The sequence below is a fragment of the Tauraco erythrolophus genome, chromosome 6, assembly GCF_009769465.1.
Source record: "Tauraco erythrolophus isolate bTauEry1 chromosome 6, bTauEry1.pri, whole genome shotgun sequence".
NCBI lineage: Eukaryota > Metazoa > Chordata > Aves > Musophagiformes > Musophagidae > Tauraco > Tauraco erythrolophus.
The window spans coordinates 47269331-47292723 of record NC_141470.1 but is presented as its reverse complement, the minus strand read 5'-3'; the positions used below and the strand labels follow the sequence as shown (position 1 = coordinate 47292723).

The 23393-nt window shown below is 41.1% G+C and overlaps 1 protein-coding gene across 1 annotated transcript in view; it reads right to left on the bottom strand.

The window, feature by feature from the left end:
• Positions 1-23393, bottom strand: part of TTLL5 (tubulin tyrosine ligase like 5) — a 148163-nt gene that overhangs the window by 57656 nt on the left and 67114 nt on the right. The window contains 4 exon segments of the mRNA XM_086614127.1: positions 17234-17424; positions 18912-19322; positions 19726-19839; positions 20460-20593. Coding sequence (XP_086470253.1) covers positions 17234-17424; positions 18912-19322; positions 19726-19839; positions 20460-20593 — 850 coding nt within the window.

Here is a 23393-nt window from a genome sequence, read left to right as displayed (position 1 = left end):
ACAATTCTTAGGTTGTTAGCAACAGTGATCATAACCTTGCTCCAATGTGTGAAATGAAGATTACTGTATCCAATTTTCCCTCCTCATCATCCAGATACCAAGAACCATTCAGTTAGATGGATTACCACCTCACCCCTGCTCTATTAATGATATGCTTTCCTCTCTAATACTGTATCATTGTTTATTTGAAAGCTGTCTTTCTAAGTAAAGCAGGTGAACAAATAGCTTAGCATGGGCAGTAGGGACATTTCACACATTCCAGCGAGACAGGTGTTTAAACTACAGCAGGATTAAATACAGGCAAGGGATTCAGAACAAGCGAGAGAAGAGCAGCAAGAGGATAAGGTTTAGCTGCAGCCAGCCCACCCAGATGGGTGATACTGCTTGTTACTGTGCCATGCACTGAGACTGCCATGCATTTCAGCTGCTATAATTAGCTTGCCAGGATGCCACCCTAGTGGATTGCTGGGGCACCCCCAACACATCTGTCCTCAGCAGAGTGGCTTCATTTTCTAGTCACTAGTCCTCCTGTGCACCTGATGAAACTGTATTCTTCCCTTTACAGAGGCAAACATTTTGCAGCAAATCAATTGTTACTTCGGCTTAAAAGAAGATAATGTATAGCACCTGGACCAAAGCAGATACCAAAATCTCCACAAAGAACAGCTTGCAGCTTCAGAAATTGTGGTAGTGGAAAACAAAACAAAACCAAACAACAAAAACCAAACAACAACAAACAAATGAACCCCCAAACCAAATGAAATAAAAAAAAAATCCAAACAAATAAGAAAGGCAGGCTAGTGGGGCTCATCAAGGAAGGTGGTTATAAAGCTAGTTTTCACATTGCGTTGTATCAAGACGGGTTCAAACTCTCCTGCTCAGTAAGATTCCTGTTTTTCACTAGCAACGAGAGACTTCAAAATATTTTTTCTGACACTGACAGTATGACAGGAGATCTGCGTGTGCCGCACTGCACGCTTCAACCTTACCTATTTTCAAACATCTCTCCTCACATAAATATGGCCTCTATGGAGTCTGTAAAAGGCAAGATAATACACAGCTAATCTCTCTCATGATAGGCCGATTCATAAAGTTTTACCACAATTTTTAAACTGTTGGGCACATCAAAAAGGTCACAAGCTGAAAGGAACGTCCTGAATGAAGAACACAATGGGATAGTAAATCCCAAAAAGCTCTTGAGGAAGGAGGAGAGTCCACTTGATGAACTTTGACTTATTAGCTAACATCAAGAAACAAGAGAGGGAAGAACATGTTGGTTGTCAGAGTCATATCGATAAATAGAGCCTTATGTTAGAAAACCCAACAGCGCATATATGTACTGTTATACTTAGTTCAATACAATACTAATAAGCCAAAAGAAAAAATTATTGCACAATGTTTAAAAACTTTTTTCTTTTTTTTTTATTTTTTAAGTGTTACAAGGTAAGTCTATGACATAAACTTAAAAGAATTGGTCTCTACGGCCTTGCTTTATTCAGAGATATTTATTTCTGAATAAATTTAAGATAGAAAGCAAGGCCACAACACAGAATGATAGCCAAAAGTTCTGGATATAAGAGTTGAGGGGTTTGTTTTTGTTAATCTGCTTTATAATTCTAATAGGAAATATGAAATCTCCAAATACAGATAGAAAGAAAGAAAATTCCAGGATAGACCTTGTTTCTAATGAATAGCATCCTACAGACAAATACACATTGTATAGTACCTTTAAGAAATCACAAGCAAGAGTCAGAAGAGGAGCTTAATATCTGTCACATTTCTGATCTACATTATAGTATTCATTCAATAGCTTCCCATTATCATACTTAAGAACCTTTTTTCTATAAAAAAGTATTTTCATTTTGATCTTGTCTAATATTTTGAATAAGCTAAAGCAACAAATGTTAACAATGGTCAATTTAAAAAAAAAAATAATCTGTTTTTAGGAAAAAAAGAAAAATAATCAGTGCTGCAGATCAGCCTCTATGGATTCAGGAAAAGCTTCCTAAAAGCTTGAGTTTTTCTCTTGCTAGTTTGCAGGAGTCAACTAGGGTGAATAGGGACACATCATCACTAGAAGTTGTTACTCTGCCCCTCTTGGCAGAGAGTGGAAAAAGGACTTAAATTTTCATTACCAACATCCTGAACAGCAGATCCCGAGTTTCACTGGTCAGTGTGTTACAACACTGAGCAAGCAGCGCAGTACAAAAAATGTCTGCTTCACACTCCCCAGTTGGCAGTTTTAGTATTTTCCTGCGAGAGGCCAGTCATATCCTGTTGCCTATAAAGTGCTGGGGACTCAAGATCTGCAAAGTCTAACGACCATTTCTCTTACTGGAAGCCACACTTGCATCCTCTCTAGTTCACACATCACATTTCCATTTGGATTTTTCTGATTGGTGAGGATGACAAGGGATTCAGAGTTCGAGTCATATTTCAAAGATCAAGACCAAGACAAATGCCAGAAGAACGCAGTCATCATAGGCCTACTTTATTGTCTCTTCCAAAAAAACCTTCAATATGATAAAAAGTTCACAGTCTGAAACAGGGAGAAGACCTAATGCCACTAAGTTTTCAGCATGATGTATCTTGTCAACTAGTTTCAAAGGTGTATATGAACATCAATAGTTCACTAAGAAACCTTGTCCTTTAAAGAAGGATTGGACAGTGACCATGGTAAGACACACATAAGGTCACTGCTCCTCTACCTTATGACCAGACCAAAATCTATAGGTTTTGATGCCTCAGACAGAACAAGATGACGCTATATCATAAACTCAAAAGAGAAAGCATGCCAATAGAAAACTGAAAATGTGCAAAATGTCTCATCAAGGAGCTCCTGGACCAACTCGGGCAAAAAAAGAAGGCCTACAGAGGGTGGAAGCAAGGACAGGTAGCCTGGGAAGAATACAGAGCAATTGTCTGAGCAACCAGAGATCAGGTTAGGAAAGCTAAAGCCCTGATAGAGTTAAATCTGGCCAGGGACATCAAGGGCAACAAGAAAAACTTCTATAGATATGTCAGTGATTAAAAGAGATCTAGGGAAAATGTAGGCCCTTGCCAGAAGGAAACGGGGAACCTGGCTAACCGGTATATGGAGAAGGCTGAGGTTCTCAATGACTTCTTTGCCTCAGTCTTCACTGGCAAGAGCTCCAACTGCACAGCCCAAGTCACAGAAGGCAAAGGCAGGGACTGGGAGAACGAAGAACCGCCCATTATAGGGGAAGATCAGGTTCGAGACCATCTAAAGAACCTGAAGGTGGACAAGTCCATGGGACCTGATGAGGTGCATCCGCGGATCCTGAGGGAACTGGCAGATGAAGTTGCTAAGCCACTATCCATCACATTTCAGAAGTCGTGTCAGTCTGGTGAAGTTCCCAATGACTGGAAAAGGGGAAACATAGCCCCCATCTTTAAAAAGGGAAAAAAAGAAGACCCAGGGAACCACAGGTCAGTCAGTCTCACCTCTGTGCCCCGCAAGATCATGGAGTAGATCCTCCTGGCAACTATGCTAAGGCACATAGGAAATAAGGAGGTGATTGGTGACAGCCAACATGGCTTCACTAAGGGCAAATCCTGCCTGACTAATTTGGTGGCCTTTTATGATGAGACTATAGCACTGATAGATAGTGAAAGAGCAACTGACATCGTCTACCTGGACTTATCCAAAGCATTTGATACTGTCTCACACAACATCCTTGTCTCTAAACTGGAAAGACATGGTTTTGATGGACGGACCACTGAGTGGATAAGGAATTGGCTGGATGGTCGCACTCAAAGAGTTGTGGTCAACGGTTCAATGGCCAAGTGGAGGCCAGTGACAAGCGGTTTCCTCAGGGGTCAGTACTGGGGCCAGTGCTATTTAACATCTTTGTGGGTGACATGGACAGTGGGATCGAGTGCACCCTCAGCAAGTTTGGAGATGACTCCAAGTTTTGTGGTGTTGTGGACATGCTGGAGGGAAGGGATGCCATCCAGAGGGACCTTGCCAGGCTGGAGAGGTGGGCCTGTGAGAACCTCATGAAGTTCAATAAGGCCAAGTGCAAGGTCCTGCACGTGGGGCAATCCCAAGCACAAGTACAGGCTGGGTGGAGAATGGATTGAGAGCAGCCCTGAGGAAAGGGACTTGGGAGTGCTGGTGGATGAGAAGCTCAACATGAGCCAGCAATGTGCACTGGCAGCCCAGAAAGCCAACAATATCCTGGGCTGCATCAAAAGAAGCATGGCCAGCAGGTCGAGGGAGGTGATTCTGCCCCTTTACTCTGCTCTCCTGAGACCCCACCTGGAATACTGTGTTCAGCTCTGGAGTCCCCAGCACAAGAAGGACATGGAGCTGCTGAGGCAGGTCCAGAGGAGGTCCACAAGGATGATCTGAGGGCTGAAGCACCTCTGCTATGAAGACAGGCTGAGAGAGTTGGGGCTGTTCAGCCTGGAGAAGAGAAGGCTCCAGGGTGATCGTACTGCAGCCTTCCAGTACTTAAAGGGGGCCTACAGAAAAGCTGGAGAGGGACTTTTTACAAGGGCATGTAGTGATAGGACAAGGGGTAATGGCTTTAAACTGAAAGAGGGCAGATTTAGATTAGATATAAGGAAGAAATTTTTCACTCAGAGGGTGGTGAGGCACTGGACCAGGTTGCCCAGAGAAGTTTTGGATGCCCCATCCCTGGAAGTGTTCAAGGCCAGGTTGGATGAGGCTTTGGGCAACCTGGTGTAGTGAAGGGTTTCCCTGCCCATGGCAGGGGGGTTGGAACTAGATGATCTTTAAGGTTCCTTCCAACCCTAACCATTCTATGATTCTATGATTCTATCATTTTTAATATCTTCTCCTTTGCTTTTTGTTCTATTTTTTCCTGTGTGCTCAGTTTAAGTCCTTCAAGACCCTTCAGCCGATCCCTAATTTTCCACTTTATTAGTTACTGTTCATCCAGCAAAGCCATCTTTATCCAATAGGTTGTAAAAGAAATGTTTTGTCTTCTTCCATTACCTGGCTTCCGTAGTCACTGTATTTTCACCTGCCAAGCCTTCCTCAGACACATATACGCTTGAGGCTTTCGAGATCAGTGAAATATTTATATTCCCAGGAACAGAAGGAAAGATCTAACAATTCGCCATTAAAAAAAAAAAATGGCTGCATTCTTTCAGTTATATTTTTCTTCTTTCAACTTTCAGAGATGATTGTCTAGATGCTACAATATTCACTGTTAATCTATCCTCTCCCCAGTCTGTGCATTGCATTTTTTTTAGCTCCACCACAGAGCTCCCACATACATCTGTGATCTAGCACAGGCTAGCACAACTTGGTCTAACAGAGTACTCTGTCTTCCAGTACTATTGGAAACAGTCCACCTGCCTTGCCTTCCGTAATGCATTGTGATACTGGAATCCAACAGGTCGCAGTATGGGAAATATCCCAGGATCTTAATCTGCCTCTTTCCTTAAGAGGCAAAGAAAACCCCACACTACAAATCTCTAGCACATGCACACACATGCTCACACACTTTACCGTCTGAATAGTGGCACAAAACATACCTTCTACAAATTCATTGAAGAAACCATGTAACACAAACAGGTTTTTCTAGGGCCACCTTTTTTTCACCCAGGCCAGCTTCCTGATTACATCCTATACTAAGTCAACTTCATTGTCCTATACTAAGTCAACTTCATTGTATGTACAGATTTGAATTTGTAGGAGCAGCCAGCCAGAAGAAGGGAAAAACTGGGGCTAACAGGCTGGGAAGTGTGAAATCTGTGTGCGTACTGAGGCTGATCTGGCCAAAGGCCTGTGACATTCCTTCTCTGCTCATGGAGCTTACCAGCTTACAGGATATACATATGCATACAGAGCACAAGCGTTCCAGTCTCCAGAAAATGTTCCAGACAAAGACCTGCCAGAGACATTCCTGGGAAACCTGACAAACTTGCAGATTCCTTTGTAGTGTCTCCAGCGTATGCATTCATTTAACAATGAAAAAAAAAAAAGCTAGCGCTGCTGCTGTGGATGGCTGAACACCCCTCTTCCTTCTCCTGAAAAAGTCAGGCTTTCATTAGACACTTTGCCTCAAAACTTCCCAGTGGGAGTGATTCTGATAAGGCACAGTCCTGACAAATGTTTGATGATCAGGGTGTAATCTTTCCCATAACATGAGTTCTAGCTGCTCAGCCTGGCGCATTTGTGCCTCTCTGCAGATGTTGCTGCATCGTAACAAAAGCCTCTGCTCCTATTCCCTTTGGAGCCTCAGAGCAGAAGGGGTTCAATTCAAGCACTGCAGAAACTACATTGACATTTTCCCTTACTATAACCTCTGCTAAGACCAGTTATATTACTGCTGATGCTACAAAACAGTACTATTGAAAGTAATTCCAGCTCCTGTGTGAACAGCCTGGGGATGAGGAAGAGATGGAGCCCTGCAGCAGTGGAGAGTTGTGTGAAAGAAGAAAGAAAAATATCCCTCTGACTTAATCTCCTGGCTTCTTCCTCTTCTTCCTAGTTAGAGTGAGATGCCTTTTTGCTTTACATTTCCCTTCATCTCCACCAGTGGAAGGGTAAAGCCAACCAAATGGTTACATAAGGAAAATAAATCTGATTGAGACTCAGATAAACTGGGTCGAGTCAAAGCAAGTGACTAACACTGAAAAAAAAATCCTTTGTTGGGGAAAATACTCCCAACAAATTTCTGCAAATATTTGCTGCACCCTGAGTTTCATGGTCTTTTTGCAGTCATCATGTTGCGCTGCTCAAGTCTAGAATTGAAAGAGCTGATGCCCACTGGGACCCGTACAGTGTGTTTTGGCACACTGGCAGTTTGCTTTGTGGCACTTTTCCTCTGCTGAGGACAAGGCAGGCCAGGGTACCACACTGTGTAATTGTGACAGGTAACTGAGGAGTGGTGGGGGTTCAAATATTGTTGTAGCTGATGTTAAGCTGAAGCTCACTATTTTGGGATTCCTGTGGCATATTATTCCCACAAGGTCACTCTGAGGCACCGCAAAGTGCCCATTTCAGTTCTTCTTCACTCCCTCTCCCCCGTCCTAATTTTTGGTAAACTCATCTGCTTCTTGCTAATTTCTACCTTCTGTCCAAATGAAAAACGTAGAATGAGAGAAGTGCCCCATCCTCTTGTGAATCAGTTTGTAGAAATCCTGGCTGCTGGATCTCGGGCACTGACTGGCCGCATAGCAGAGACGAAGGCAGCTCAGTATAGCCCTTGCCTGGGTGGTCTGATGTTATCCCTGTGATTAAGCTCCCTGGCTAGAAGAATTGGAGCTACTCCTAATGATAGCTGGGTACTGAAATCTCACACTCTCCCGCACAGAGAGGGGCAGACTTCCCCTCCTTCTTCTCTTCCTCCTCCTCCTGGTAAAGCTGGCCAATTCAACACATTCTTCAGTTCACTAGCATTAACAACTACAACGCACTACAGCCTGGTAGATATCAACTACAGCCCCCCCACACCAGCCAGTGATAGGGACCTCACACAGACAAGGCATTGCAGAAGAAAACCTTCTTTTTACCTTACAGCATATTTCAGAGAAATGTAGCATGCTATTCATGAAAAAAACACATAATTATCCAGGATCCAGCCACCTGGCTCTGGATACACACACATGCTGTGCATTTTAATGTCCTTCCCCTTGAAAGTCCCACAATACAAGCACACAGAAATATTTTATACTAAACACACATTCAATAAAGACTTTAGGATTAATGCCTGGTAAGGAACACAGCAGAGGGAAAAGAAGTCTGGATTATTTTGGTCACAACCTTCATCCATCTATCAATCAGGAAAGGCCAATGGCTAATGTTAGGTACAGATGAAAAAACCCTCTTAGTTCAGCTGTCCAGAAGTAACATAGTAGCCAGTAAGGTCCCTATATCACAAATCAAGGCAAGAAAGGCAATTAAGTCTCTATACAATGAAAGCAGCTTACTGAACTGTATCTTCAGGCTTCATTCCCCAACTCGCCACCAATGTACCTGCCTTGATTCTCCAATAGTACTATCTTAGGCTCATGCTAGGCAACGGGCAAAATGAACAGGAAAATTTCAGGACAACTGAAAAATTGAGTTGAGTATCGTTAACATGCTGACAACACTGCAGGTAAACCACTACACTACACATACTAAAAGAGACATCATCACTCTGTGAAAATAATTAGCAATCATTTGCATACTGTAACTACGGAAATCACTAACTTCTGATATGATTTCTTCACAAGTGTCTCAGTAACCCACTTATCATAAAGGAAATATATAGCTTGACTACAGTAAAGCAATGTAGCAAAGAAAAAGTCATTAATACGGAAGCAGCAGCATAGCACACGTTCCTCGGTATTAAAGACAAAAGGTCAGTTCAGAGCAATGGCCCAGCAAACTCACCATCCTGCCTGACATATTTCAGATAATGGAAGAAATTTTAGTTTCCATGCATCTAACTTACTGATAAGGAAAATTCATTTTTTAATTCTGTAGGTTAAAAGCTAAGGATCTTTCACTTGAAAAACGCTCATTATTCTGTCTGAGGTAACTATAGCATGTTAAGCTTCCTGCCTTGATGGTATCTTGTTGCAGGAAGTTTCAGAAGGTAAGTATACTCCGTGACAATAACTATTCACTTTTGTTATCAGTTTTTACTCTGATATCTTCCTACTAAACTGAGTATCTCCTCCTTATCATGAGAAACATGATAAAAATCAACTTTATTTACCTTGTCATCCACTGCTTTGTATAATTCCTTCATACCTATCTCCTCCCTAAACAAACAAATATTTTCACTTCCTCATTAAAAATGCATTTTGCAGTCAATTGTTGTAGTCACTCATCTGTGAATGCCAGTTATTTTTCCTGAATTCACTTTAGGAATGGCAACCAGAACTGAAAACATTTTTTCAAGGGAGGGCGTGTAAGATACTTACATAATTACATACTGTTTCCTATCCTGTTCCTTAAACATGCAAATAATTTTTGTTTGTTGCCTTCACTGCTTGACTTAGAATGGGTATCTCCACTGAGCTTTCCAGAACAAAACTCATTTTTTCTTCCCTAAATTATTAATTTAGAGCTTATTACTTTAAGTGGTTAAAATTATTGCTTGTCATGTAATCAGTTATTTGTAAACACTGAACGTCATCCACCAGTGTCTTGCCCAGTTAATGCAGTTGTTAAATTTCTCCTAGCTTTTCTAATAACAGTCAACAAAAGAATACAGGCATGCTGACAAATTACCAGGACTTAGGCTTAAGTTGAAGTTTACAGCACACACGTAAATTCATTGTAATTGAGCATCAGGGTACTTTGTAGCCCACATTATACTAAACATGACAAGAAGCTACCTCATGTAGTAAATCTGAGCTGCACACGCATGTGTTCACATGGATGAACACTATGGAGTAGTTAATCTACTGTAAAGTCACACCCCATATTACCTTGCAATAACTTGCTTTTATATTCAGGTGATATTTAGGTAATAATTTGCCAGTCATTATGCATCTCCTTCTTTCAAATCTTTAATTTCACACTCCATCGTGTGCATTGTGTATTCTATGTCTTCAGTTATCCACTTGATATATAGCAAACCAACTGGCTATTATTTTGTTTGCTTTCTGTCTGTTTTCCATCTATAATAAAACTTTACCTCTCACCCTACAGGTATCTGGCTTGCTTAACAGTCCTTGCTGAAAGCTTGTCAAAAACTTTTCTGAAAGTTTGAATAACAGGAACCCGTTCCACTTGATGCTATTTTTCTCAGTTCAAAGAATTCTAATAGATCAAGACATGGGTTGGGTGCTTTGGGTGGGTTTTTTTTTTGGTCTGAATTATGTTTATCTGGGTGAATCAAAATTCCATTTTTATTTCAATTCAATATATATCTGCTAATGAAGCAAGACTTGCTGCTTTAATTTACAGGACACTTTAGTATCCTTACAACAGATCAGCACAATTGTTGCCTTTCTCTCCTCTGTACCAGCTTTACCACTGATCACACCTTTCAGTAGAAACTGTCACTTCACTGTTGTGTTTCTGGACTCCTAAATGTATACCATCCAGCTACAGAAGTCTCACAAAACATTTTTTGCCTCTCTTTTCTCCTAGGAGCTTAACTTCATTACCTAGTGTCCCAGTTTTAGCTGGGACAGAGTTTTTTTTTTAACAGCCAGAAGAGCTCCCTGTTTTGGTTTCACTCAGAGGCTCACTCTGAGAAGAATGTTGATAGCAAGCTGATGTTTGTGGTTGGAAGTGAAACTCCAAGGACTTTTCAGTGTGCGGAGTACAGAAACACGGCAGGATAAGGGGGGAGCATAGCTGGGACAAGGGGGACACGATTCCCCTTGTCATTTGTGTGGAACTTAAGACTGAGGGCCAAACTGGCCAATTAGTATTCCATATCATGCAGCGTCATGCCCAGTATAAAAGCGAGGGTCAGCCGGGAAGAAGGGCTTTTGCGCTTTTGCTCTTTTTGCACTTTTGCTCTTTTGCGCTTGCTGCGCTGCTGCTCTGCTGTTTGTTTTTCTTTCTCTCTCTCTCTCTTTCTCTCCCTCTCTGCCCCTCTCTATTTCGGGGCCTCGCGTTCGTCCGGGATTTGCAGTTTTCGGGACGAGACGGGCTTCGCATACGAGGGGTGGTGAGCACCTACATTGTATTAAATCATCTGTATTAAATCACTCTTATCTCAACCCACGGGTTTCACGTTTATCCTTTAATTCTCTCCCTCATTCCTGGGGGTGGGGGAGGGGGAGTGACCGGCTGTGTGTGGGGCGGTTCAACATAACCCACGACACCTAGAAAGAAAATGTATCTCCTCTGTACCTGTTATACTGAAAAATAATGCAGAAGAAATTGTTTAATATCTCTAATGTCCATATCCTCTAAAAATTGTTTCTGCAGACTAGACTATATCCCCATTGAATTAATATATTAATCTATTAATAGCATATTTAAGGAAATCTGATTTCCTGCGGCGTCCCCATGTGTCTCCCTGGCCAGTAACCACATCATTCACAAGTCTGCTACCTATGATATCTTCAATATCTTTCCTCCCTATGTCCCCCCTAACTTGAAAGCAAGAAGCAGCACATGCTGCAGCTAGTTCCAAATTAGAAGCCTTTTCACTGCTAATTAATATATGCATTCTGACTGGCTCCAAACAGAACAGATATGTTGAGCTCCACTTGATTATAGCCCTCAACTGAAACACTCTCTTGGGCCTTGCACTTCCAGGCGCTTAACATTTTTCACAAAACAGGTAAGAATGTACTATCTTCGAGACTAATTTAGTTGAAACTTGGGGAATCTGGACAGGGGCTTTCTCTTTCTTACATGTTTTCTTATGACCTTTGGAGCTCAGATACCTCCTTATTATCCTACTCAGCCATGAACTTCCCAGGTTAATGCTGGATCCTCAAAGGCACACATTTTCCATAGAGATCTCTGTGTTGCTTGCTCCCAAATGTATTGGGTAGTTAATTATGGGAACACTTATTTTTCGACACTGTGGAGTACTATAGTTAGATGGTGAATACTGCAAAAATAGGGAGGTGTTTTAAAGATCTCTTATGGATAGACGTACATAACTCTCACTGTTTGTCATAACCTTAAAATCGACTTCATTATTAGATTTCATGTAACCACAAAAACATGAAAAAAAACCCAAACTGTAAATAAGTAAACTTTTTTTAAGTAAATAAAATGGAATAAAATTCCTCAAAAGTAAAAACTAACATTCACTGTTAACAGCTATATTTAACAATAAAAATTCTCCCTAGCAGTTTCACTGCATTTATTAATTTCTAACGCTGAATATTTACATTGCATAACCTGAGATTATCACACTCCAGTGTGTCCTTAAGTCCTGCACTTAAAATTAAAGACAGTTACAGAAGTTACCCAAACAGCTGCTATTTTTCTAGTCTAAGATAAAATAATACTGCTCTTTCCTCTCTATTCATCTTGCTCTCATTCCTGCAACTGGGCAGTAAGGGATCATAGAGTTATGCAGGGGATCAAGTAATGATTCTCATGGATTCTAGATCAACATTTCTATTGCGTATAACTGTGAAGGCACCCTTGTTTTCTCCAAGTTGCAAGCCTGAAGATACACTGATGAAATTTTACACTATGTAATGAAAAATATTTTCCAAAAATACAAATTAATGAAAGGTAAAATGTTCTCGCACACTTTGTGAGACAGTCTGTGAGGACTGAAAACTGTGTACAAGGGAATGAAACTGCACATCAGTAAGGCTTTACCTTCCTACCATCTCCACCTCCCATATTATAAGAACTGGCCGCTTTGTTCATATCACTGTGAAGTTCCCATCTGGTGTTTCAGAAGTGAACGGAGAGGACTGACAAGACAGAAAGCTGATGTAATAACAAAAATCTTGTTTTCTTAAAATGATAGATTTTAAATATCTTGTTCAAAGCTTGTCAGATACTTACACTTAAAATTTTCCCTTTGAACATTGTCATTTCAGTAGCCAATTGGCTTAATAAATTGATTTGATTTAATACAGAGGGTAGAATAAAATAGCGTAACAGTGAAAATGTGAAACCGATGCTTTGGGCATGGGTAGGAAACAGTGAAGAACAGCGGGGATTGGAAAGGGACAGAGGTGGACTCCCAACCAGAATGGCAACATCATTCCAAGCACAGCTGTTGAGGCTACATTCCTGGGAACCCTGGAGACCCATGCTAGTACACGGATACCAGAAGCAATTCTCACAAGAATGGAAATGGAAAACAAGCTTCCCAGCTGCTCTTGGAAAGAGGTAATGTATTCAGAATACCCCCGCCCCCAAGACACAGCTGGGTACAACGCAGAGAACCAAGGCACAGACAAAGGCATTCAACTCTCACATAGAAGTTCCTGGCCCTTGGAAAAGAAACAGTCCATAGCAACAGTAGTAAAGTCTCTCACACGCACCCTCCAAATCAATAGTCCTAATCTTGCCATTAAACCCAAATATCAATTCCCTTTCATACCAACCAGGTACTTTCCAACAAGGTAGACCAACTCCAAATTTCTGAAGTGGTTTTTAACCATCGTACTATTTTTATTATTTAGTTAAGTGATGTTCTTTTCCAGAGGTCATCTTCATGCCAATCTATTTTAGAATACTTTTACTTTAGAAAGACTATTCAAATGGCTTAAACAGAGGAGTGAAAAAGGGTAAAATAACAATTCAGAGTCTCCTGTCTAGAAACGCAAAGGAAAGTAGTGTCCTGTGTAACTAATTCACCCTCATACAAGCCTTAGCGCTAACCTTCTCTCAGCTTTCAATGCCTTACTTCTCCTGTCCCAAAGCCACCAAGGTTTCATAATCCAGAGTCCCCAAACACTCCCATCCCAAGCCTTCTCCCATTTCAAGCCATACCAATGGTCTTTGATTTCTCCCTTCTCTCCAGCTGTTTACTAAATCCTCTCCTACGTTTCTCTCTTTTCTGTCCCTATATTCCCCCCTCCTGGTTCAGACCAAATCCTTGCCTGCCCAAATCTATAACCATGCAATGCTCCCAAATAGTTTCACCAATATCTACCCTTCTGCATATCACTTTCCAAACTGCCAGTCTACTCTGCAATGCCTGCACTTCTCCTATTCATTCAATCCTCCTGCTTCAAATCCACATCCATACCTAGTGGCTCAAGGCCTGGTGTCCTGGTTCCAAGTCCCTCAACAATAAGCCCAGTCCCTGCCTTGCTCCTCCAGTTTTGCCTGTACTGGCACTTGCTGCCATACTATTATGTTTTTATTGTATGCTGGTACCTCTTGTCACCCTGCGTTGTCATGGCAGCTTTGTCTTCCCACAGAACAAAAACCCTCGGTCCTTTTTACAAGACAGGCTTTAAAAGCCAGGCTGGATCAAAAAAATAATCTGAATGACTCTTAGATGACAGAGGAGTAGAACATGATCAAAGGAAAAAAAAAGCACAAGTAGTAGCCCTGTGCTTTAGCTATGTTCCTTTGAGTCTTGCACTTACATCTGAACCGTCCAAAACATCAGTGTTTCAGGTACGATTAAAATAATAGCCTCATCTTAGAAATTATTATGTGCCATAAATTCAGTACTGAAGAATCAGATTGCCTTAAAGAAAAACTGTCCTCAACTAAACCACCCAAATTTTCACACTAAGCAAGCTTCGGATTTCATCTCTCCAAAGGGATTATTGCAGAAACATGGCCTGGAGAATCACAGTAGACAGCAGACATCTAGAACTGAATGGACGCAGGCTCAGGAAAGAAATTCATTGTCAGATAGATCTCCAGCTCTAAACTTTTTATTAACTTGTGAATCCCTTTCTACACAGATCATTTTCATGATGACAAAGACGACGAAGACACAATCCAACCCATGTTTTTATATTCTATTACAGAAGCAAAGCCTATACAAATATACTGCATAGCCAAATACAAAATATCAAGGTCATTCTGAAAAATCTACATCGTCTGCTAGGAGCTAAGGTCTTTATTGTTTGCTTGTCACAAAGAAAGGACACCTTCATTCTCATTGAGCTTCAACAAGTCGAAATGCAAGGTCCTTCACCTGGGTCGAGCCAATCCTAGGCACAAATACAAACTGGGCACAGAGTGGGTTGAGAGTAGCCCTGAAGAGAAGGATTTGGGGGGTGTTTATAGATGAGAAGCTCAACATGAGCCGGCAGTGCGCTCATGCAGCCCAGAAGGCCAACCGCATCCTGAGATGTATCAAGAGAAGTGTGATCAGCAGGTCAAGAGAGGTGATTCTCCCCCTTCACTATGCCCTTGTGAGACCCCACCTCAAATACTGCATCCAGTTCTGGTGTCCCCACCATAAGATAGACATGGATTTGTTGGAGCATGTTCAGAGGAGGGCCACAAAGATGATCCAGGGGCTGGAGCACCTCTGCTATGAGGACAGGTTGCGGAAGCTGGGATTGCTCAGCCTTGAAAAGAGAAGACTTTGGGGAGGACCTAATAGCAGCCTTCCAATACCTGAAAGGAACCTACAGGAAGGCTGGGAGGGACTTTTTACAAGAGTGTCCACTGATAGGACAAGGAGAAACGGGTTTAAGTTGAAGGAGAACAGATTTAAATTATATCTTAGGAAGAAATTCTTCAGTACGAGGGTGGTAAGACTTTGGAATAGATTGCCCAGAGAAGTTGTGGATGCCCCCTCCCTGGAGGTGTTCAAGGCCAGGTTGGATGGAGCCTTGAGTAGCCTGATCTAGTTGAGAGGCGTCCCTGCCCATGGGAGGTTGGATTAGATGACCTCTAGGGTCCCTTCCAGCCTATGCCATTCTATGATTCTATGATTCATTCTCCTCCTATGTATACATTTCCCACCTCTTCTGTGGGAAAGAATCTTGGGAGAATCCAGAAACAAAAAGTAACACAGATACATTTACCACGATCAACACATTTCCAGGGCTACCACTGCACTTCATAGCCACTTTCAGACTTGAGAACACCTACACTGATTGACTGACTGGTGGCTAAACAGATTTCAGCCTCCACCATCCTCTGCTCAGGATGCTACAGAACCTTTCCCATGCAGATCTTTGTGAATTCCTCTCTGGATTCCCCTTCTACACTTCCTAATTTAACTAGCAGTAACTAGCTATGGTAGGATTACCGAAGTTTAAAAATCATCTAATAGCTATATAAATGACAGCAAGAGGGCAACTTGGGTTCTCTAGACAGATCTAAGAAACCACAGCACTTGGAGCCGAGTGGGAAACAAATGGTTTTAGGGAGAAAGTCTATGAATTTACTTTTTAAAGTTATTTCATAAAAGACTGAAATGAAATAAATGCATTTCAATTTTTTGCCAAATATTTGTTTAGATATTAAGTTTTATCCAGGAAGGTAGTTTCCATTACATAGTTAGCTTTCAACAAATTAGTATTTCCTAAATGAAAATGTTTCACTACCAAATCTTTTTAACAGTTTTACTGACAAAGTTTAGCTTAAAAAAAGCTGAACTCTGATTTCATTGAGAGAACCAGTCTGACAGCTCCAAATATTACTGAACAAGCAAACGAGCTTCTCCTGATGTTCCCCGTACCACTTCAGGCTTTGAATGATCAAATTCTTTAAGTAGGGACTGGCCTGATGCAAGACCAGGCCTCAGCATCACTGGTATATTCAGTGCTCACACATTCTCTGCTAAGTTCAACAAGAAGATGCTTTGGTTTCATCCTTCAGAGTTCAAGACCTATCTGCAAAGACCAGAGTGTCTGTGATAGTTTTGGAACTGCCCGGACTGAATCAAAACCTTGAACTAGATGTAGAAAGGTCCAAAACTCTATTCAGCTTCCTAGAGTTATAAATGCACCCTAACTTTTGAAAAAGACATATTGCCAATCATGTAACCAGATACTCAAAATCCAAACATATAACAATAAAATCGAAAGAAGCAAAAAGAAGCAAACAGCAGCCGCTATTAAACACACCTCAGAAAACTTAGCAAAACATCACTGTTAAAACAATACTTCCAAAATCAAAGTATCAGAGTGAAGATACTTAAACTGTTCGTCCCTAGCAAGTAAAAAGGGAAAAATTAATTTCCAAGGTGAAGTGCCTATCCTGGAGAACCTTCAGCTGGCAGCTTAATTAACTGAGAAGTGTCCAACATGAACACCTCTGATGAACACAACTATAACATATTATAAAGAAAAAAAATATTACATCTGTAGCAATTTAGGACATAACAACTCAAAAAGGAATATGAAACTATGTGGAATTCTACCAGAAGCCAATGTAAATTTGATTTATACCATCATGTTTAGCAAAAGGATTATCATATCCCATGCAAGTAAGTGCTTCATTGTGTCTTTATAATGTTCTTGGAATATAGAATTTACATCAGAACCCATTCTGCCAACTTCTGTTTCTAGTACTGTGATGACACACTGGAGAGATGAAGAAGCAAATCGCATGGAAATATAAATTTGAGAAGACTTAGTTTTATTGCTTAATAAGACCAAGCATGGATTTGGGGTTTTGTAACATATTTTCTAATCCTCTGCCCAAGTCTTGCTTTCTTGTATAAAAGGACTTCAGCAACGTTCCTGTCATCTCAAAGAAAATCAAAATTCTGGTCACTTTGTAAACACTTCGAAACAACAATATGACAGAAATCAATTTTTCATGAGATTTACTCCTTCTAGCATGTCTCAGCCCAGCCCAGTGCTGACACTGAAGCATGTGACAGATTTTTCTGTTGTCACAGGGACTCTAGCTTTACTGCTTACATACCTGCTGTGTAAGGAGACTGATGTGGCTTGGTGGGGAATACTGACGGGCTGCTTGCTTTTCTGCCAGCTGCTGCAGTTCTGCTACTACCATACTGGGGCTGTAATGTTTGCCCTGGGAAGAAGAATATTCTGTGTCTTTGTGCATCCTGGCTGAGCCCACACGCTGCCCACTTGGACTGTGATGGCGCAAACCTACCAAACAAACATTTGGACATGCTTAGTGAGCGGTATGTCAGACTCTCTCAACCTGCTGCACAGAGATACAAAAGCAAGTATGATACTTTCTGCAGATTCTAGGGAGAATACAGCCTTCTATTCCACATGGGTACTGCCCACATGAGCTTTTGTCAATTCCAAACCTGTATTCTCTTTATCATAATGTATCTAATGGCACCCAATTACACAGACTATTGGCTGCTGTTATCTAAGTTAGTCTATAATGTTCTTCCTTAAAAACAAATGGATGCCTTTAAATAAGCTACTCAGTTGGGAAGTCAGATTTATTTTAATGCTAGAAAGGTTGTCAGTACATATACAGCAACCCTAGTGAACATGTGCTGTCCCTGATGTACAACCTAAAGCAAATGTATACCATCATTAAAAAATAAATAAATAAATAGATAGATAAATAAATTAAAATATATATATTTAGGACCACAGATGTTAGCCTGTGTGTGGTTCCCAAAACTTTCTTAAGATTACAGTCTGCATCCATAAATTTCTAGTTTCTTCTACCCTTCAGATTCCTTACACTCTAAACTTGCATTGATCAACTATATTCTACACCAGCATGGTAAATTAGAGGTCTCTAGATCTTGTTTTTATAATACCCTTTGATATAGCAGTGCTGAAAGGTACTAAAGAATGAGATATAGTAATGACTCAATCAGATTTTTCTGTTTTGGAGATCTTGACACACCTTTAAGTGTTAAACAATTATGAGGTTTCGTTAAAGAATTTCTCTGCATGACAGAGAAACACAGACCTAAGAACAGCATATACACTGAGACCGGACTTCTGCTAACCAAAACTACATTGAAATCACTAGAGATTAAACAAGAGATCAGTCATACAATCAAGCAAAAATATACAATATTTCATTTCCCAGCTCATTTCTAACAAGTTCAAAGGCTGAGTTCAAAGTTCGAGGCTGAGGGGAGACCTTATCGCTCTCTACAACTACCTGAAAGGAGGTTGCAGGGAGGTGAGTGTCAGTCTCCCAGGTAACAAGTGATAGGACAAGAGGAAATGCCATCAACTTGTGCCAGGGGAGGTTTAAATTGGATCCTGGGAAAAATTCATTCACCAAAAGGGTTGTCAAACATTGGAACAGGAGGCCTAGGGAAGTGGTTGAGTCACCATCCCTGGAGATATTTAAAAGATGTGTAGATGTGGTGCTTAGGGACATGGTTTAGTGGTGGACTTGGTTAATGGGTTAAGTGATCTTAAGGATCTTTTCCAACCTAAATGATTCTGTAACTCCCTGTTCATCTGCTCAATAAAAGGGCATCTTTGGCAAACAAGAGCTGCTTCCTGCACTCCTCTTTTCTGCAAGAAATTTAGCACCATTCAGTAAGACTCACAATTCTGGAAATGTAAAATTTCTACCTACTCCAGAACAGAGATTACACAATCTCTATACTCAACTAGCAGATTATTATCCATCCCAGAACACTCACCCACTTTTGCAGAGGATGGTCGGGACAATCTTTGGCTGTAGATCTGAGCAGCTCTCTGAAAAGATGAGAATGGGCCAATGGTGTAGCTACCAGAACGAGAACGATGTAACTCTTCAAGGTGAGAAGCCTCACTGGACACTGGGTTTGTGAAGACAGAAGAGCTGTCAGGAGCTGTGCTCTGCAAGGAGGGTAGTGAGGACAGGGACTGAATCAGCCTGGGACCAACTGGAGGAGCTGGCAAAGAATGGTGACCAGGCACCTCCAAGTTTTCAGAGGCTGCAGGCTGAGACGGTATCCAGGAACTGGTACTTCTCTGGAATGTGGCACCAGGAACAGAGGAAGGTGCACCAGAAGGGCCGCATCGAGGCAATTTCACTTCAGTATGTAACGAGAAAGTGAGTCCTTCTGGAACTATACAAAGATAATGAGCACACTACATGAGAAAAAGCTGCTTTTCAGGTTCTTCAGATACTATCAGCACACCAAAGATGCCTCTACTGAGACACACTGAAGCCAAGATGACCTCATCTACCAGAAAAGACATGAAGAGGCTCTACATTATGAATATCCTCTTTCAAAGCTTGCCATATCTAGATCTCCCCCCACAGAAGAGTAGCTAACTCTTTCATACTGCTCACTCAACAGTATTTTCACTAGGGTTTAAAATAGAAACCTGCAGAATCTTCCCCAAAATTGGGCATTCGAATCCCTCAGTTCAAACCCAAAGGTTCCAACCTTTGTGTAAAACGGTATTAAAAACCATATATGCATTCATTATTTTCTTTTCGATGATGATTTAAGCCAGTTCACTTACAGGTTGATTTAACTTCTTTGGGTTTACAGCCTTTTAATGCTCCTTCTGCAGGCAGACCTGCAACTGAACTTTTGGGCTGATCGCCTTTTATTTTTTTCACCACCTCAGGATGCTCTATAACAAAATCAAGGAGTTAGGAAGTAGAACAACGCAAACTGTGATATCATTAGAACAGGACTGCAGAATTCAAACCTTATTACAATTGACTTTCTTGCTAATATTTACTGTAGACCATGCAACTCTATTGATAACAATTGTTCTGTCATGTCCAGTAGCATGGACTACTGGATATGTATAGCTGGCACTGCATTTACTTCCATGAAACACCTGATTAGGCTCAAATATACAGACTCTGCCCTCCAATGGGCATGCTCACTGTAGGCAGCACAATTTAACAGGCCTTGATTTGTCTCATCCCTTACTTTGATTTTGGGATTCTCTGTTCATTTCAAATCTCAGTGTCTTCAGTTTGTACATTCTCATTTCAGTCATGAGCTACCACATCTAGTTCCTTATAAATGCTAGTCCAGATTCATCCCATTTCACTTAGGGCAAAGAAGGTAGGAGTGCAGTTACTCTAGTCTTCACATACAGTGTCAGTTGGGAAAAAAAAAAAAGATACGCAACCTCAAGAAACCTGAATAACATTCTGGAGGGTTTTTTTCTTTCCATAGGCTGAAGTTAAACTGGATTTGTCTGGGCAACATCATCTCAGAACTGCCTGCAACACTTACCCCCTTGAGGCTGTTTCTCTGACTGATTACTGGTGTTGCTGGGTTTTGTGCTTGTGGAATTTGTTCCTAGGAAGACACTTGTTGACTTGTTTTTGTGTGTGTAAAATGTCAGCACTTCCTCCAGGTCACTTTCACTGCAATAAGGAGAGAAGGATGGACATAAGCGAGAATTCTAAGCTATTCTGTGCTCATGTAACAATCAAAGACAAGAAACAATAAGGAGACTGAAGAGGGGAGTGAAAAGATGAGGCCAGAGAAGCTAATGGTTTGCTCAGTTCTGCAGGGTAAAAGCAGAAGGAAAGGAACATGCCTTGGTTAAACCTGAGATTCCCACTGAAATGTCATTTTCTTATGAAGTAAAAAAGTCAAGATATTCAAGAGCCTTCCCAGGATAAATAAAGAACAAGTGAAAACTCCAACACATTTTTGGGGAGATCAGCTCAACAGGAGAGATTCGGTTCACAGCTAAAATTTGTGAATCTTCCCCAGGTGCTCTCTAGAACAAGCAGCTTTATTCTTCATAAGAGAACTCAGCTCAGTCTCTGTTTTATAGTCATCACTCATAGTTTCAATTCAGCAGTGGGGGGAGAAACAGGAGGGAAGAGCTTGTTAATTAGCCAAAACTGCAGGACAAACAAACAGAACAGTCATTATTGTAGTGAATCTCACAAAACTTGCACACATTTCTCACTTTCTTTACAAGAAGAGAGTTAAACTGCCTCAATGACCTAAGCGTCTGTTGGTCCCAAACCAGTATCAGTTACTTGGCCATTCTTATTAGAGTTTGTGCAAGCTGTAATTCTAATCATTTTGATATCTAACACGCCTTCCTGTTGCTTTATAGTGTTGTCTCAGCATTAGTGAGTGGGTATATGGCAGAGCAAACACCAAAAGCAAGAAGTATAGTGCCAGTAACACTGTAAGAAAACATAACACAGGAATATAAATTTGCATAGCAGCAGTTATAACTCTCCAAAATGTCCTCTGCATGTCACACTTGTACTAGTCTTGGCTAGCCTAAGCTTTGGTAAAAAGCAGTGTCTAAAGCTGATCCCACTGAAGCCTGGACTTTCAGGGCATGCTTCAAAGTTCACCTTCTCTCCCAAACCAATGAGAAGAGAGGTGAACAGGAAATGTAAGAATGAGAAGTTGTTGGTGGAAAGATGCTTTAAGCGAATTTACCAGCATAAGTATATACTTTTACATTGCACTAAGGATGCTTAGAAGCAATGGTTGTAGCATGTGTTTAACTAAACACAAAGCCATCCATGTGGTATCAAAGTTAGTCAATGAGACAATCTCAGTTATTAAGTGGTAACATTTATTACCCATTTTCTCCAGTGCTGCATTCACTGCACTGCAGAACAAACACTCAAAAGTGGAAATCTATCCCCTTTGCTTGGATCCAAATGACTTTCAAGCACAATTTTCAAGCACAGCACAAAGTGTCAGATACCGGCATTTTCAAACATACCTGATACTTCACATAAGAAGCAGAAAGATCATCACTAGAAATTGTCTGATTGTTGGGAAACTGGCTTTTGCTGTCTTTATCACTCAGGCAGCCAATCTAGCAAAAATCTCCAGCCTTAGCCTAGACTGTGCATCAGGCCATGATGGCATGCTAGCCAGAAACATGAAAACTTAGAAGAGTACACAGTTCTACCCCAAACAGTCAACTCACAGCATTTCTGGCAAAAGGCAAAATGACCTGCCCTAGGAGGCAACAGTCATTTTAGTAGCCAGAGATGTCAGAGAACCAAAAGCATGCTGTGGGCCCATGTAATCTGCATTTCTAGCAACAGAAGATGCTATGGTATATGGTAGTCAGACATCTTGAGTATCGATCTTCCATAGAACTCTCTGTGAAAAGCAGTGAGATTTTTCCCTGGAAGTGTTCATTGCCAGGTTGGATGAGGCTTTAAGTAACCTGGTGTAGTGGAGGGTGTACCTGCTCATGGCAGGGAGGTAAAAAAAAAAAGCCTGTAAATCTGTTGTGGTAATGACTCCATCAATTATATTAGCAATATGTAAAATTCATTGTTTTCATGAGAACGTAGCATCAAAAGAGACTGTGAAGCCTTCTGAACTTACTTAACAAGCCTCAGCTATCATTCACTTCTAATCAGTCACTAAGAGTGCTATCTAAACAGAGAAAAAGAAAGAACAGGTTTGTGGCTGATCATGAAAAAGAAGCAGTGACTGTCAACCTTCCCAGAGAAGACAAAAGGGCATTAAAAGGGCAGGTGAACTCTACCTGTCCAGATATTGACAGGAGTCCTCGCCCATATAGGCATGTTATACATGGGCCAAATAAAGGAGTCAAAAGGAATCGGTTTTCGTGCTCAAGAATCAAAGACTTTGAGGACATAATTCCAGTTCACGGAATAATTTCAGATCTCTCCATAGTCAGATAGCTAGAATACTATTGTTTTTCATGCAATGCTACAGGCCATAAAGAGTATTTACCTATTTTCGAAATACGTTTCCTACCAGACTCTTATAAGTTTAAGGCAGCTAAGGTTCAGAGCATGCACAGCTAGAAAATTTCATTGCAAAAGTAACTGCTTGTACTGTCAGCAAGCCAAATAAGAGGTCAGGATGAAGGCAAGGAGTCTAACTCCCTTACCTCCTCATCTCAGAAAGTCCAGACCTGGAGAGCTCCTGAAGAGAGGCAGCAAGCAGGAGATTTGTTTCTGAGAGCAGAAACTTGAAAGCCAAAGTCACAACTGTTCAATCACAGCAGTACAAGGCTATCTGAGCAGCAGCTCTAGTTTCACTCACTCTCCTTCCAAAGTACTGCTGCATTTGCTAAAGCATCACAGGAAAGGAGACCATTAGCTCACCAGCATCAGTTTGAAATTTACACAGTCAGGGCAACCACTGCTATCCTTTGGGAATCTACTTAATGGTCAAAACACCTATTGTATGCCT